General features: G+C 39.8%; 1 protein-coding gene across 5 annotated transcripts in view; it reads right to left on the minus strand.

The window, feature by feature from the left end:
* The window catches only part of MICAL3 (microtubule associated monooxygenase, calponin and LIM domain containing 3), a 134,541-nt gene that overhangs the window by 61,590 nt on the left and 55,172 nt on the right, over window positions 1-17,779 (minus strand). For 4 of the 5 annotated variants that reach the window (XM_051784886.1, XM_051784885.1, XM_051784884.1 and 1 more), the window contains 3 exons: window positions 13,258-13,444; window positions 10,244-10,332; window positions 9,031-9,118 (listed from right to left, as the gene is read on the minus strand). In XM_051784886.1, coding sequence (XP_051640846.1) covers window positions 9,031-9,118; window positions 10,244-10,332; window positions 13,258-13,444 — 364 coding nt within the window. Of the gene's footprint in view, window positions 1-9,030; window positions 9,119-10,243; window positions 10,333-13,257; window positions 13,445-14,073; window positions 14,182-16,761; window positions 16,870-17,779 lie in introns of all 5 variants that reach the window. The other variant, XM_051784887.1, reaches the window with a different exon arrangement.

Genomic DNA, 17,779 nt, shown 5'->3' on the forward strand with positions numbered 1-17,779 from the left:
CTTCCCCTGAGATTATTTCTATTTGTTTTGGTTTTGTGGCTTTTTGTTTTGTTGGTTTTGGCTGTTGGTTTTGTTTGGTTGGTTTGGTTTTTCCTTTTGTTTTGGTTGGTTGGTTTTCTCCCCTTACTTCTTGCATTTTAAGATGCATTAGCAATTGCACACCTTAATACATTATGCTGCTGATCACAAGCAGGTGGTAAAACTAAAACTGCCTTGGTTTAATTTGCATAGAAGTGAACAGACATTTATTTGCTCATTTCATTATTTTAAAAGTACCTCACACTTTTTCATGACTGTTAAAGAGCATTAGAGGAAGAGATCTGTGTGAAGCAGCTACAATTCTGCCATACCAGATGAAGAGGGGTAATATGTCTGAAATATAAAACCACTTGTACACAGGAGGTGTTCTACACTACCCTACTGATGGGTGTTGCAAAGGAAACAGTCCATGGCAACATGATTCTTGGAAAACCTGTTACCAAACTATATCTGATGAAGCAAGCTGTTTTGGGATGCACGGTGGAAAACACCTTAGTAGTCCCAAAATCTCATTTCTTATTATGAAGTTTTCAAATCCCTGTAAAAGCTAATTCGGTCCATCTTCAGTGTAAGTCATGGTTTTTGAGGAAACAAAATATCCACATTGCCAGCAGACTCTTGTGCATTTGTGAATGGCTCAGTATCTCAGAGTTTTAAAGTGATTGATACACTAATTAAACCTTGTATTTAAAAACTGTCTTTAATATATTACTCCTTCATAGTGAATTTCAGTCCTTCACTTTCAGTTCTGGAATAAATTGTTGGATATTAGCTGATGGCCACCTAAGATTGCCTGTGGATAATTTTTTTGAGGATGTTAAGTGAGAACGTTAGCTGCAAAAAAAGTATGATACCTCTTTTTCTGTGTGATAAAGACATATTTCATCTATTCAGCAAGCTCTACAAATTCCAAATAATATTAGAGACCCTCAGAAGTGACAGATGCAATGAAAGGACAAATCCATGTAATTCAAGATCCCAGCACAGCATATTCAGAAAAATCCATGTGTTCTCTTTACAGAGCTACAGGCAAAGAAGCACATAAAGTCAGCAAGAACATGGCCCAGCCCAAATCATCTACCTTTCTTTCTCATTTTCAGGTCATTTTATTTGCCAACAAAGGTTGAAAGGAGTGAAATTTGACATAGTGTTACTTGGGACTTTATTTACAGAATAAGGTTTCCTCTAGAGTAAATCATTTTAAGGTAAATCTTGGAATGGGAGAAAGAAAGAACAGTGACAGTGAACGGGGAAGACTGTTAGAAAAAGGTTCAGGTTTGTTTCACAAATAAAACTAGGATGCCTTTACAAAAAGCAATTTTTGAGTGTCAGGGCCATGGAAGGAGTTTCCAAGGCAGCATCCCTCTCCTAACCAGTGGGGCAGGATACAGAGTTCAACTCTTTTCACAGACATTAGTAAGAGAACACTAGAAGCCAGGAGACTAGAGGAGAACCACGGCCACAGAAACAGAAGAAAATGAGCTGAGAAGTGTCTCTCCCATCACACATATACTTGGTTTCTCCATCTGAAAACAATGTTTCCTCTACTGGTACAGCAAGGAACTCTGATTTCAACTCGGATGGGGAAGAGTTCTGGAAATGCACCTCCCTTCATACTTTTTATTTTCCTCCTCTTCTTAATTCATGAAGCAAACATTTGATTTCTTAAGAGTGTGTATGTAGCTGTTAACAGCTTCCCTGACACAGAAGAGTGGAGGCTGTTCCAGTGGTGCATCACAAAATGACATTTCTAGTTCACGCACCAGCACACGGAGTTTTATGCTGAATGCTGATGGCTCCTTCTCAGAACTGAAGGCCTATTTTAGCCTCAAAACTGGGACTGCTAATCACAGTAAAGGAAAATTAAAGGCAATTTCAAAGGTGTAAAGCAATTACCTTCCTCCAAAGAAGGAAATTTTACATATAACAGAACCGGTTTGTGGTTGTAGTTTTGTGAACTACCATTTAAGTGTAACTGCTCCAGCCAAACATTGTTCATAATTAGACTCTCCAAAGTCATCTCCTATTACAAGCTTTTCATTGCCAAAGGTGCAGTACAAAGTATGAGAAGCATGCAAGACACAGAACAAGTCCCTAATGTAGACTAATCCAACGTATTTTTGAGAACAGGAAAACACAGCTCAAAACTATGATCCAGCTCTGTTTGTCATGGTGAGAACATCACACAATAGTCTCTTAATGGTCTTGAGGAATGGAGGTCACCTCCTCACGTACAGCTCTCCTGGGAAAAGACAACAGTCCAGCTAGAACGTGAGACAGAGGATTTGGCTACGAGGCTCCGTATTTACTCATTTTCTGCCTTTCCATCACACCAAAACATCCCACCATCGCAGCAGATGCTGTACCAAGAGGAGGAACCAACCCCTGACAAGAGCCTCACCTGTCACACTGTGTCTCCCTGTTCCTGAATGCTGACTTGGGCTCACCCATGGCTGTCACTGCCTTGCTTACAGTGTGACAAGGACCTCTGGCCTGCAGCAAGGCACACAAATACACTTCCCAAATAAACCAAAATCTGCCAAGCTGCAGCACTGAGAGCACATCTATCCAAGGTCAGCTTTGCCAAAGCAGTAGGATACCTAGCACAGGGGTCCTTAGCAGGTTTTCTACAGTAACACATCATGATGGCTGTGCAGTGTGTGCCCTGAACTGCGAGCAAACCACAACATAACAGCAAAATTTAAAAAAAAAAACAAAACAACAATAAAACACATACAGAAAAAGCCTGAAGAGTAGCACTTTGCAGTGACAGACAGCACGTGCCATGGAGCTCCCCAGATGTCTTATATTTAAGCCTGCTAGATCTATTCATTCCACTTTCCCCCAACTCTGTATCCCCTGCAGCATCCCTCACCTGGAACCAGTGGAGGGAGAAGGGGGAGGACAAAGAAAAACTCAGAAACCTGAAGTTTGTTTGGAATTTATTCCCTTGAACATTTCACACAGTTGAACAAAAAATATCTCAATTTCACAGCAACAGGAAAACCACGTGTTACATAATTCAAAGAGACACACACACCCAAAACAAAAACAGGTTGAAAACAACTGCATAAATCAAAATCTTCAAAGGGACTTCAGTGGAGACATGAAGCCTTTCTGAGCACTAATTATCTCACTTGAACTTATCTGTCATCAAGCTTATTTTATGCACACTCCCTCCTTTTCTTTGAGGGAAACAATCTCAAATGGTCATTACTCAGATTACACTTTCCAAAAAAAGACATTTTAATTCTGCAATTAAAAAAAAAAAAATCCAACTCCTTCACACCAACTTAGTACTATTTTTCTAAGACACAAAAACATTCAACGAATCTCTGAAAGTGCCCAGAAAAATTCATATCACCCTTCAGAATATACACATACAACAAATATTCCAGTGGCACAAGTCTACAGGTCTGAAAGCTAGAGAGAGAGAGGGAGAGAGGTGGAAGTGGGAGCCCAGTTACTCCCAAGAAAGTGTGTTCTTAGCAGGATCCAGCCATGAGCACAAACTCAGCACATTGCTATTTTGTATATATCCTCCTCAGTCCCCAAAATGTTTTTCAGGATTTTTCAGTGAAATTCTATCAGATCAGCTGCATACCCCACTCTTAAAAACAAATAACCTTTCCATCCTGCCTTTTCCTTTCCAAATTTTCTGGGCTTCAAATTGCTGGTCCTTTGGCATTTTCCTTTCCTTTACGCCAAAGCCACCCATATCCTGATAAGAACACTGAAAAGGAACATGATGGACTGGGAACAGTCAAGCATTTATCCTAACAGAGATTCCTGGCTTGTTATTGAGCAACGATTCACTGGGCACTGAACCTTGGTTCTAACTGAGCAACCCACACACTCTCTCCTCAGCTTCCAAAAATAGAGGGTCTGGTTTTAAGTTTATATTTTAAATGTTCCAGAGAGAAATAAATCTTCCATCAGATCTCTTGGCAGTTGTATGATACCCCATAAAAGGGTTCAGTATCACGTGCCATGTCCTGCAAAACACACCACCACGGCTCCTCCAAACAGAACAGACAACATCCAAGGCACACTAGTAGAGGAAATATCTTTCCTCCCAGTTTGGTGGTGCATCCTGAAATATGAATGTATTTTTTTTCCTTTTTCCTTTTTTTTTCCAGGAGGTGGAAGGGTTTGTAATGGATGTGCTTGTAATGTTCAGTGGTTTAAAATGAAGGTCCCACAAACAGAATGTAATGTCACAGAACTAGTTTGCTGCTATCTTCTGTAATTTAATGTTTAAAAACCAGACCAAATTAAAACAAGGACAAACCCCAAATGTGAATAATAATGAAGTGGCCAAGGAGAGGACTGGGTGAAGATGTTTGTTTGCACAGCAAACAGTATTGCTTCGAGCTAAATCATTTTCACAACTAAGACATGTTTAACGTAAGCAGAACTGTAAAGAGGCAATGAACAAAGCTTATTTCTAAACAGGAATATATACAAAATATATTTGTATTTCATTAGATGTAAAAATAGAATTGTGTGCAAATAATATTGGATGCAGTCATAAAGACTCCTTTTGCACTTTTGTAAATGTGGCTCCCATAATTTACCTCAAGTGACACGCCATTTAGAGGAAGCAGTCATTCTTTTCTAGCTCTCCAAGTTGCCAACAGAACTTCTTCATATATATTGCTTGCTCTATACAACAGATTACTTTAAGAGTCTACACTGAAGGGCTTTGCTCTGAATATTTCTCCCTGAAAACACTTAAGGCACACCCACTTTTCAGACTGCATACCTATATCACATCCATAGTTGTGTGATGTTAAAGTAGAAGGCCTAGTACCTCTACTTTGTACTGCACTTTTCAGATTTGCATTCTATGGCTTATATTTAGCTTCTTAAATCTTTCACAGGTCAAGTAACTACAGCAAAGAACTCATGACTTGCCTTATATTGCTGTATATTTTGAAGTGTTTCTTTTATGAACTTCCTATTGCTGACAGGGACAGAAATGCACTGCTTTGAGAACATGAGTTTGAAATGGGAAACATCTTATGATAAAACATCACTGGCTAAAGTCACCCCAAGGAGCACATCATAAAGCTGATAGGGGTAAAGACTGTTCCAAGTCCATCTGTCAAGAAAGAGCTGAAAGTTCAGAAACATGTTCTTACAGACCTTTAGAACAAACAGAACAGCATTTGCATTAAAAGCACATAAAAACCATATAAAGTACTGTAAATAATATTAAAAAAAATTCCAAGACACAGTAGTTACAGATTATCAAAGGGAGAGACAGTTGAAAAGCAAAAAGTTGTTTGTTGGTTTGGGTTTTTTTTTTCCTCTTGGCAATAGCAGCAGTTTTGGCACAAAGGCAAATGCAGAAGATAGAGAGAAACAGGCAGACAGGGTACAGAGAAAGTTACAGAATCTACATCAAGCATGCCACAGTTCAGCAGGACCAAAAGCACAGTAACAGCCTTCCCCAACTTCCCTTTCCCAGAGAGAATGGCATCCATTGCTCAAAAGCTTGTTGCCACTTCCCAGACTGAAGGGGTAAGAGCCAGTTTGACCATAACCTCCCTGGGAACATCCCTTGGAATCACCACACCAGAAGCCACACAGGCTCTCTGGCAAACCAGACAAAGCCTTCACAAAAAGGGTGATTCTGGTTGACTGCTAAACAAACCTCAACTTGCTCATCACAGATTGTGCCCTGCAACTATCTCCATTACAGAACAAGGGACAGACAAAACACAACAAATGCCACCCACAGTGAGGGACTGACATCCTTAGCAAAGTTAATACATGCCAATCAGGTTAGTAACACACCACAAGAAAGGGTTTGTTGTGACCAATTTTGACCAATCTCACCTCATCTGACCAAACCTGCTGAATGCTAATTTGTGGCTGAATATATTTTAAGCATTAAGCCACCTAAAAAGGAGGCCAGATTTGGTGGCAAAGCAAAGGAGGCAGTGAGTGTAGGGAAAGAACTCATGCAATTTATATCCGTCTGGGATTCCATGACAACTAAAAAGCAGGCCTTGCACGAGTTACCATAAAGCTCACTGAAACAATCACTGTTGCTAACTCAGGGCTGAATTTAATTCAGAGGTATAAGAGTTAAAAATGGCTGGTTTTTTGTCTTGCATATTCTATAATTGATGTTACTGTTGTATGCCTTCCTTTTGCCTTCTAAGCTATCATCTCCATCAAATATCAAAGCAGTTCATGTTACATGTTTTTCTTCTTTTACTTAATGCTTTTAGAGGCAAGTCATTCTCCACACAAGATCTACCTCACTACTGAGGATTGGTTCAGACCTCAGGGTTTGAAATTGTTATTGCCAAATTCCATTTGGTGGCACTTGCCTTAAAGGAGGCAAAACATTTTCAGATATATGACCTGTACTGTATGAGTCTACCAGACAGGTGAAGTGGAGCCTTGGAAACAGAGTTCTGACTCCGTCTCCATCTCAGACAGGTTTTTGCTCGAGGTATTTGCCTACTCTACAGTGAAAGCAGAACATCTGTAGCCTCTCAAAACAAACAATTTACTAAATTGCAAGAAATCATATACACAAATAGTTCAAATTCAGGAGTTACACTAAGATATAATCTTATAGGCTCCTTTTGATTATTCAGGAATAATGTCCTGTTCTTCCACTGTATTAGCAAGCTTGGTAATTCAAAAGGGTTTGTTTTGTTTTTTCAAACCATACATAACTGTAAACATATCACAGGTTTCTTGACCTACATACCCAGCAAGAACAGGAGCTAAAGGTAGGTACCTACAGGACATAACTGTTACACCTGCCTTTAATAACACAGTGACTTGTTTTTAAAGTATATTGCATTCAGCTTCCTCCTGCTTCTTAACCTCTGTTAGGTCAGTAGTTTCAAGATATACTTAAAACCTACTGCATGAACTAAACAAAATCTCAGCCACTATTGGCATTTCTTTAGCACAGCAGAGGCACTGCTCACTTTTCCTACCACTAAATGTACTTCTGTCATGCACACACAAGAATGCACCACGATAGGCTACCTGAAAGATGACCCAGCTAAGCTGAGTGTGTCCTAATGCACTTTGGGCACTGCAAGAGGCAAAGCTATACAAGGTCCAAAAGCTCTAAACATTATGCTAGCTATACACTGCTTTAAAAAAGCAGAAAGCAAATAGAAGGAGCCCTAGATTTCAAGTTTTGCTGTTTGACAAAACGGTGTCTTTTCCATCTTATTCCCCTGGAAGTACTACAGTGCTGCTACAGGATTGTGCCACTGCTACATAAGGAGAGATGGGAGCATCTGATTTAGGGCTGATTTACATCTCATTTATATAAGTTTATTGCAAACTATGGTCTATTGTTTGCTCTACTTAGTGATCACTTAGGTGCTATGTACTGAATGTTCCTTCGTAAAAGTAACTAAATTTGATCAGTTGGAAGGACTAAATCAGAGGAAGGAGATTTTCTGCCAGCAGTTGCTTTGATAAACTAATTATACATGTAACTAAAATCTCCTCCTTCCAATTCTCATCACCAGTAGCTTCACTCCCTAAACCACCTTATTCTCACATCAGACTCCCTGTGCACCAATAAATATTTTTTTCATTCATTTTAAAGAATATGTTCCAGCTTAAAAAAAAAAATCTCTTCACTTTCAGAGAAAACAATTTGAAGTCTATCCAGTTGTACAAAAAAATGCTGTAGTTAACACACCTTTTAATTTCGCAAATGGCATTCTTCTCTACCTTTTCCCTTTTCTCACTTTTGCCATATGGAAACTCCACACACACAAAAGAGGAAACCTTGAAAGTAACTATAGTTCAAGAATCAACTACACACACTAGGAATAAATTTCTCCCAGATTGCATTCAGTTACAATCTTAGAAACACTTGTAAGAATAATATATAAAGACAAAGAAAAATATGATTTTTATTTGCCTCTGGGTTGTTAAGGTCTTTTCCCAATTGGCACTATGAAAACATTCTTTTCTCAAAGTATTGCTGTAAGTATGTTCTCTCCTAAAAGCAGCAGATTTAGTTTATCCATAGTGCTCTGGAACAAATACTGGAAATCAAATCTCTTCCTTTTTCTGACATCACTAAATGAGCACTTCGGGGCTGGGCAAACGAGCATTTGTAGCACAGACACTTCTCTCATGTTAGAAGGAATTAGAATTTCAAGTTAAAAGGCAAAACTACTTCACAGTAAGACACACGCATTCACCACCCCATTTCCAAAGCCACGGCCGGGAGCAGCACAGACACTGGCAGTGAGGGAAGAGCACCATGACCTGCCCACACCACGAAATTCAAGGGGTTTAAGGAATCCAATCCCATTAGCTGTCAGACACCCAGAATTCCAAAGGAGACACAATCCAGAGATAATGGGATCTTTCCCATTCAAGTACCAGATTAATGAAGAGAAGCTTGGGAGAACAAGAAACCACACCCAGAATTCAGGCAAACACAGAAATCCAGTTTGTGATCTATTCCAGTGCTTCAGAAAAACTTTTAACTTCACTAACATTTTGCTGCATACATTACAGGGATTTTATCTGGGCCCACTCAGAGGAGACTCTCAACTGAGCATCTGTGTTTTCCTGGAATTCTTTTGAATAATGCCCTTGAAAGGACTGAGAACATCTAGGCCCCAAAGCCACAGTGCAAAATAATATATTGAGATTTTTCACGTAACACACAAAATTCACATGGCACCGCAAAAAAACCACACGAGTTACACAGCTCAGAACTGGGTCACGTTAATTCTTACTGGTCAGCAGGCTGCCCACAGAATTCCCCTAGGATCTGCACGAGAACTTCTGACTGGACATAGAGAAAGGGAACCCCAAAAGCCATCAGCTGACACATGAAAAAGGAGTCCAGAGGGTTCTGGGCTACCTGGTGCCCAATCGAGGAGACTGTGCTCTGCAGGCGCTGGCTTGCCAGCCTAACTCTGCCCAAGAGGCCGAGCGAGTACTGCACCACCCTGCTAAAGAAGGAAGCGGAGCTACCTGGGGCCCTCTCTGCTGAGGCGGGGATGGTGTTTGCCCGTCCGTTTCCATCACTCGCCATGGCGTCCTGCAGAGGTCCCTTGTTGTCCTGGAAGAACGTGGGGGAAGTTAAATTCATGTTAGAATTGAAAACTTCACATGTACTGAACATGCTGAACTAGGAGAGCGTCCCGCTCGCAGTTGTGATACCCCACGTAACCATCGCACAAGGCAAGGTCTGAACCAAGTATGTTCCTTCTCAATTTACGGCTTTATTAAAGCTCTAAAAAACAAGTTGGATATCCAAGAAAGTCAAAGCAGTAAGATCCCTGAAGTCTGCTCTTCTGGGAAATAAAACAAGTACCGTTTTTAGTCTTTATTTTTGGCAGGAGGTACGGCACATATGCTGGGATGGCTCCATTATCCTTCCGTAAAGGAGGAGTACAGCTTCAGCTTGTACTAATAAAAACTGAGAAACAGGCAGAAAGGCAGGCACCAGCACTACTATGAAGGAAAATATAACCTAAGGGAGAAGGTCAGTTTGCAGCATACAAGCTAAACAGAACTTGTTAAGAGACCAGCATGCAGCTTGCTCAGTGTAAAAATACTGAAAAGGGTTTTGAGGAGAAAATTAAGTGCCTTGGATTGCAACGACAAAAGCTGAGAGACTTTTCTGTAATACACAGTGTGTCTTCATCCCATATTTAAAGCACAAATGCTTCCACTACGATAGTATAGGAAAAGGGATATCCCTTCTTTTCACACAGGTTCCCATTAACACACAGAAAACCTTCAGAAATGAAGGTAAGTGATCTTCATAGCTTATGCAAGTGGGGTAGAATTTTATGTTTCAAAGGAAAAGCAAACAATTTGTTTCATCTTAAGAAAAACCATGAAGAAACAATGCAAAACCAGAACTGGTAACACTATTCATATAGTCTCTGCATGGACTGAGTAAGAACTTCAGCTGATAAGAAAACAAATCAAAAGTCTGTTTCGAATGGGATAGTACAGAATTTCATAATAAATACCATGAAAAAAGAAGCAGTAAGTACAGGAAGTGCTTTTAAATAATATTTGTAGAACTGGAAGCTTTCACGATATAAAAAAAGCAACTAAACGCACTCTGAATTTTTCTACTTAAAAAATCCCCACCAAAACATCATATGTACTTTCTCAATGTTAAGAATCAAAATCTATTAACACGACATGTTAAATTAAAATAATGAGTTACCTTTCCTGACAGAGGACCCACTGCTGGCCTCTTTCTTTGAGCATAACCAGAGAGCCGGTAACAGTAGTGAGGCTTACAGTAGAATTTACCTGCAGATAAAACACAAATGATGGTCAGCAATGAGAACACAGGAGTTTAGCACAATATAAATGCCCATCTCACTGCAACTTATTTTCCGCTGCCATTCCTGTTGCTCCCTCCAGTTTCTTCACTGCACAGGGGAGGCAAACACTATCTGAAGTTTTTAACTCCAGCCCTCCTCTCTCCCCCTCATAACTAGCCTCCTTTCCATTGGGTGCCTGACAGCCATTTAGTTTAAAATCCTATCAAACACCAAAGCAAAGCTGTGAGGCTTGTGTGGTATCACATGCTAACAATGCGGCAGTGTGTGAGGAACAAAGAAATCATCACATGAAAAGCTGGCAGAAGCACTTTTGGAAAAAGCAAGAATGAATACAACCAGCAGAGGAAAGTGGGTGAGGACAGTGTTAACTCCCAAAGAACCATCCCTCAAAGTGCACAGTGTCTACTCGTAGAAAGGACAATCAAACAATGTTTCATTTTCAAAAATAAGACCTTTTGTGATACTAGAGGTTTAATAACACCCCTGAAGTCTAGATGGGTTTTTCACTGGTATCTGAGCACTGTCAGGAAGACAAAGCAGCACTAGTAACACCATAATACAAATAATAGCAGCAAATAGATGCCATGTAATTATCTTCCACTGTACCTTTGCCAGCGTATCATGCTTGGTATATGCAGCTCATAGCATCCCCTATTGCTATCCCATTCCTAGAGCTTTGCTAATGCATTCCCAACATATATTTTGACCTCCATCTCTTTCTCCAGGCTAGTATTTGCACAGTTCTTTGTTTTATGGTGGAAAAGTGACAAACATTATCTATTGAAAAGTCTTTACTTAAATAAGCATTTCTTAATATTTCCACTTTCCAAAGACCACTCCAAGACTGTCTGAAATGAGCAACAGCAGAAAAGCTCTTAGATAAAAATTCCCAGACTTTGAAGCCTTCAACCAGACACTGACTGCAGAACACTGCAGAATGCTTATCACTCCCAACAGCTACATGAACAGCAACAATGTGTGTATAGCTTTGTTGTTTTTTTTTTCTCCCAAAGAAAACTCAGACTGAAATATAAGCTGAATTTTCACAATGATGAGATTAGACGAGATACCACATATTTCTGTTTGGTCATATCCTCTTCATACACACACACAACTTAGGCATGGAATATAATTTCAGAATCAATGCTATCAGTGTGCTGAAACTCCCAAGTTCTGTGTTTGCTTCACTGAGAACTATCTGGCCATAACTGCATACACAAGCTTGCTTGCAGAGGGAATCACTAAACCTGGTGGTAAAAACTGTTTCAGCCCATACAGCTGACAAAGGAGCCCAGTCTGTTACTGTTTAACATACAGTCAGGTTTTCAGTTACTTGTGAATGCCCAAAATAACAGCAGTGCTCAAAAAAATGCTTTTTCCCAACTTTGATTACTGGCAAAGATGTTAATTCTATGTGCTGGTTTCAAAATGACCATTGGCCCCTTTAAACTCGCCTGCCAAGTCTGCTGACCTTCTGAACGAGAAATAAAGGGTTTTCTATTCCTTACTGGGAGTCTGGTTTGATGATTCTAAGTTTCCTCAACTTTTCACAACCGAGCAAGTCCACTACTTAAAGTCATTATATAATGCATCATGAATACGTAACTCTGGTTCTCTTTGCCCCTTAAGCCTAGATAGTGTTTCCATGGCCATTACTCCACCCAGTATATGTAAAAAGATTCTTCCTAGTTACATGCAGTAGATACCTATCAATTTGATAACTTCGTGTTTGCCAATGAGCAGGGAAAATTACCGGTACAAACTTTTTTTCCTGTTACCTTTGTTTTCTATACCATCATGTTCCAAGTAGAATCCTTTGCACCTAACCTGTCACATGGTTTTACAACATTTTGCACATACTTTCCTATTGAGATAGGATTAAAGATAGGCAGCTGTGGAAGAAAACAAAGACATACCTGCTGATGTAAATCAACATTTATCTGAAATACTTTCTGGTATTTTTTCTTCAGAAAATGTGACATTTTAATCAATCACTGCTCAAGCAAAGATAGCAATATGTTGCAACTCTTAGAAGGAGATTACATTTCACAAGTGATGGGTGCTTTCAAATTATTACTTTCAATATGCACACTTTGTTGATAAATTGAGTTTCATCTGCTGCCACATTATCTGGATTCTCAGACCTGTAGAGTATATCTGAAGCTTCTCTTAATTCTTCACATGTTAGATGCTATTAACTGAGTCATCAGCAAGTTTTGTAATCATATTCCTTCCTCCTTAGTCTATCAGATATAGAAAATGAGTCATTACTGAATCTTCAGTAACTACTTCAACACCACTCTCTCTGTAACACTGACTCACCTCTGTGCAACCTTGATGCTCCACTTTATGCTATATAAACAGAACTTAGTTTGTAATGATCTATTATCGTAGTCCCTGATTTTAAAGTTCCTATTTTAGTACATCTAAAATAAACACACAGAGCTGGAGAGTTGCGATGTCTTCAAGAAGAACAAGCTGACTACATTTCTCTCAAACTTGGTATTTTCTCTTAAGTGGTATTAAACACTAAGGGGTTTTACTTAAAAACTGTCAAATGAGAGTAAAGAGTCTAGCTTTCAAACTCAGCCTCCAAACCCTTTCAAAGCCTCCAGCTACTATTTGATTCTCTGCATTCTAGCAGCTGTTATTAAAGTTCAATTAATTCCTATGAGCTCAGTTATTTTGCTGTCAGCATGACCTGGCCACAGGAAATCCATAAAGCTTCAACAGTTGGAGAGATGGTGAACAGCAGGAAGAGTTACTCTCTTCCCTAACTCACCCAATAACTTTTTAAGCAAAAAAAAAAAAAAAAAAAAAGAGCTGCAATCACTCAACAGATGATCCAGGACAGGTAAGAGAACTCTGGCAGAAAGGCAACTTCTCTTACCATCTTCGATGTCGTAGGCGTAGGACGACAAGCGCAGGGTGGTCGCACAGTACTCGCACTTGAAGCAGCTGCGGTGGAAGAACTTGCCCTCAGCACTGAGCCTCTCCATCACATAGACCCGCTTGCGGCAGAAGTAACAGACGTCGCTGCCTCCCAGGTTTTGGGGGAACTCCTTTTTGAGCGAGCCCTAGACAGAAACAGGGATGGTTAAATCCACCTGCGTCCGGCCTCACCGAGATCACACCGTCCCATCTTCTCTCCATTTACGTGGATACAGGAGCACCTAGATGCTGCAGTTCTTGGACATAATTCACAGTTTTAACCAGGACACCAAAAACTAACCTTACCGTCCAGGAAAAAGGGTCCTAGGATTCCAAGTCTACATATAATCAGGAGTAAAATAAGCTCTGGGTGGATGAGCGGACACCGGTACTACTAATGATGACCTTGAAATAAATCACTTTAGGAGGCATGTATGATGGAAAGCCAAAACCATTAGAAAAACCTTCAAACCAGCAATTCTTAGACCTACATTATCAAAATCATTATCTCCTCCAGAATGCAGCAGAAGTAAGCAAAAGTATTACGGACAGTTTCTCAACTAATTTTGCCCAATCCTTGGACGCTGAGATTAGATTAAAATATTTGGCAAAGAAAATGAGGACAAGAGTGAGGGTGGATGGAAAAAGGGAAACAAAGTCTTTCACAAAGCTACGACAGGTTCCATCAGTGGTGTAACAACTGGACATTCACAATACTTCAGATCTACAGGACATCTAATCACAAACACGCATCACCTTCGGCACATGGTCTTACCAGTTCCTTCTTGTCTAGAAGGGTTTTGGGTTGCTCTTTCCTTTGAAGCTGATTGGCTATCTGCTCAGCCAATGAGCTCACTCCGCCTGTGTACATCTTTATGTACTTCTACCAGATGGGTTGGATAAAACAATAGTGAAGTGGGAAAAGAAAAAAGAAATCAAATTAAAAAAAATAACTGAAATGATGATAGGTTAGGTGGTGAAAAAGTGCAGAGAGGTCAAATCATGCCAAGACAGTGGACAATATGAAGTGACAAGTAGTAATAGCAAAGCCAGTGTCATCAGAAATCACCAGTCCAGTCCAGGATCACCTGTAAGAACGGACAGGGAAACCTGCATTTTGCAAACGTCTAAATGCTCCAGAAATACTACGATGATGAAGGGAGCAGGTCTTGTTTTCACTTATAGGGTATTTTGCGCCCAGAAACCTGAGAATAGACACTCCTAAAAGATGAGGCTAAATATAGGTTAAGATTTTAGGTTCCAGGTAAAATTGGCATCAGAAACAAAGATCTTTTAGAAGACATGTCACACTGATTGCAGAAATGTATTTATATGCTCAGCAACTAGGAAGAATTCATTTACAGAGCATTCACAGAGCAGGGAGAAGTCCTTAATTAAGGAACTCACAGTGATTCAAAAAACATTAATTCTTCCAGTGCTAAAAATACACAGAGGTGTACATGGAAAAAGATGGAAGAGCCTCATCCAATGCATTAAAGCCATACCTGCATACATCTGGAACACATACTTGTTCAACTGTGAACAGGGCTTTATGACTTGGCTTTTCTCCATCATGGATACTGACTGACTGCGTAACTTTGGATACCTAAACCAGTATTCCAAGGAATCTAGGCAAGTTGGCTGTTACCTTAGAGGGTACAAAATGAGTGTCTGCAAGCCAAGTTCAATCACTGCAGGAGCGGAGGAAGTGTTTTTCACAGGAAACACAACCGTTGGCAATAACGACACGGTTAAGAAAACGATGTGGTTACATCCATGTTAGCTCAATCACACTGCAAACGCCACGCATTTGACCCGGAGCAGCAAGGAGCACGCCAAGCAACTTTCCTTTTCCAGAACAGGAAACGTTTCTAGCTGGAGACTCAGCTAATACAGGATCAGAGAGACACTCCAGCTTCTAGCAAGTGTAAAATATCAAGCATAATAAAAGGACTATAGCTGTATCTCAAACCCCCCTTTTACTTGTATAGCACAACTTGCTTGAAGCACACTAGTTATTTCCCACAACTAATAGCCAATTTAATATGTGTGGTTATTAGCCTTTCAGCAATGTTTAAGAACTCATACGTTCAGATATGAGAACAGCAGGAAGCATCACAAAAACTGAATCTTGCCACAGAATGGGTACTTCTTTGGGGAAAAAGACTTGGAAAATGGAGTGCTCAGCCAGAGATTACTGCTGCTGTCACTACTGTTCTAATTCTTTAAGTTCTTTGTCACTGAGGATTTATTTCTACCCAGAAAGAACTTATACCTGTCTACTGATTCCATTCCAAAATGCAGAGCACTTGCAGCATTTCTATATGCAAGAAATAACAAAGGATTTGTCTTTCAAAATTTTCCAGGTTCCATATTTTTCCTCAGCCAGTGTGAGCACACAAAAATGCAGAGTCGCCTTGCTATGACAAATATTGTATCTTGTCAAGTATTGCATTTAAAATGGTGCTCACTTGTAAAATTTCCCTCAGCACTGATCTTTAACTAGCAATCATAGTAGACTTGACCAAGAGTTTTTGCTTTCCTCTAAAGGACTAGAAACCTTTGAGGCTCTTTAACTTTTCTTAAAAGACAGATCAAGCATTTCCATGGGAAAAATGTTTTTAGCTGAATCAGGTTTTCCCTGGTCAAGTTTTGATCTGAAATCTTTATTCAACCTTAAATGCAGATCCTTCAGGATCTTTCAGTTTCTACCACCACATATGAGGTTCCGTGCTTACAAAGTGAATATGTTAATATTAACTCACAATACCTTGGACTATCTGGAGTGAGAAATTTAATTGCTGAATTTTTCATTTGGGGTTGTGTGTTTCTGATTTATTTTGCTTTTTTCCTACATATCACACCTGGCCTAATAATGGGTTTTTTAATGAAGCATTTTATCTTTCTTCCCATGGTCAAAAGCCTTCAAGATAGACAACGTTCTGCAGCATTTTCAAGAGCAGGGAAAGAACCCACTCCAGCTTAGGTCAAGTCAAGTTCCTGCTGTTCATGTATGACAACTGCAACTAGTTCAAATTCTCCGTGATTTTTCGGAAAGCCAAAGTACTTTTTATTTCACACTGTCCATTAACCATATAGGCACAAACACATTCTGCCATTCGGTCCAAAACCTCAAACAAAAGCAGCAAGCAAAACCAGAAAGCTTTACTGCAAAGCCAGAAGGACTACCAGTGCTCAAAAAAACCTGGTTTGAGAGTGAGATGTACCAAAAGCTTTTCACTTACACCAAATGTTAAACATATTTAGCTTCAAACTGCTTTATGGCTGACAAGAACCGAGCTGTGCCGGGCACAGGCTGCCTGTGGGTTCTCATTTGTGCATGGCTATGCACAGATATTGTGTTCTGCAGGTGAAGCATTGCCAAGCCTGGCCATCTCTCGTGGTGTGTCCTTGGCAAGCAAACACAGCTGGATGCACCTGGCAATGCCCAGGCCAAGGCTACCTGTCGGAGGGAGTCGGATGAAGGTGAGGAAGGGCGATTGGAAGAGCGGAGGCTAAGGGAGAGCTCCCACTGGTCAACAAAGAATCGGCGAGACGGTTCAGTCTCAGGCTAAAAAATAAAATGAAAGTCAAAACAATCACACATGGCTACAGAGGGAAGAGAAGAGAAAATGAAAAAAAACCAAACAAAACCAAAAAACAAACCACTCATGCCTTTCTGGCCACCATCAAGAACAATTTCTTAAAGAAATATCCAGCGTATCTTCACTTTCTCCCTAGCGAGGCAGAGTAAGTCATTCTTAATTTGCTTTTTATTAGGTTTTAAGTTATTTAGGACCATTTGGAAGCAGTTACCTACTTCCACAGATGTCCAATCTCCTGTAACCCAACCAACTAAGGCACTGGCAGAGATTCCAAATCAATTTCCTCTGCTTCTTCTGATCTCCCATCATTCTCTATTACTGGCCCAAGGCACCAAAGATCATCTTTCAGGTCATGTGAGACCTCCTCTATATTTTAACTATATAAACCAAAAGCCTACTCTCCTGGGGGTGGAAGAGAAAGAAATTAGCTTGTATGCATTTCCTGTAATTAGTAGCAAATTTCCAACCTTAAATTTACTGTAAGCAGATTAGAAAAATCACACAGAAAAAGAATGAATCAATATAAAATAATCTGCTGCTCTTGCTTATCAAATGGCAAAGAATAAATCACAATCTGAGAATCTGCGTCCATCTGAAACTGGTTCTTCACAGAAGAACCCAAAATTTGGTCTTCCAATATACCCTTGTCATTATCTCTATGGATTATTATGCCCCTCTCACAAGAAATATATCATACAAATAGGAAAAAATCAAAAGCTGAAAGTGTCAGACAAACAGCAGTACTGGTAGAAACCACACATTTCTAAAAATTATAGTCTGGAAATAAAAAATACACAGGTTTCAAACAATTTACTGTCTTTGAAAAGAAAGTTATGATTTTAGTAATAAAAAGGAAAAATAAATGTCATGTAACTG

The sequence above is a fragment of the Manacus candei genome, unplaced genomic scaffold, assembly GCF_025592945.1.
Source record: "Manacus candei isolate 608988 ecotype Guabito, Panama unplaced genomic scaffold, ASM2559294v1 h1tg000018l, whole genome shotgun sequence".
Taxonomy (NCBI): Eukaryota; Metazoa; Chordata; class Aves; order Passeriformes; family Pipridae; genus Manacus; species Manacus candei.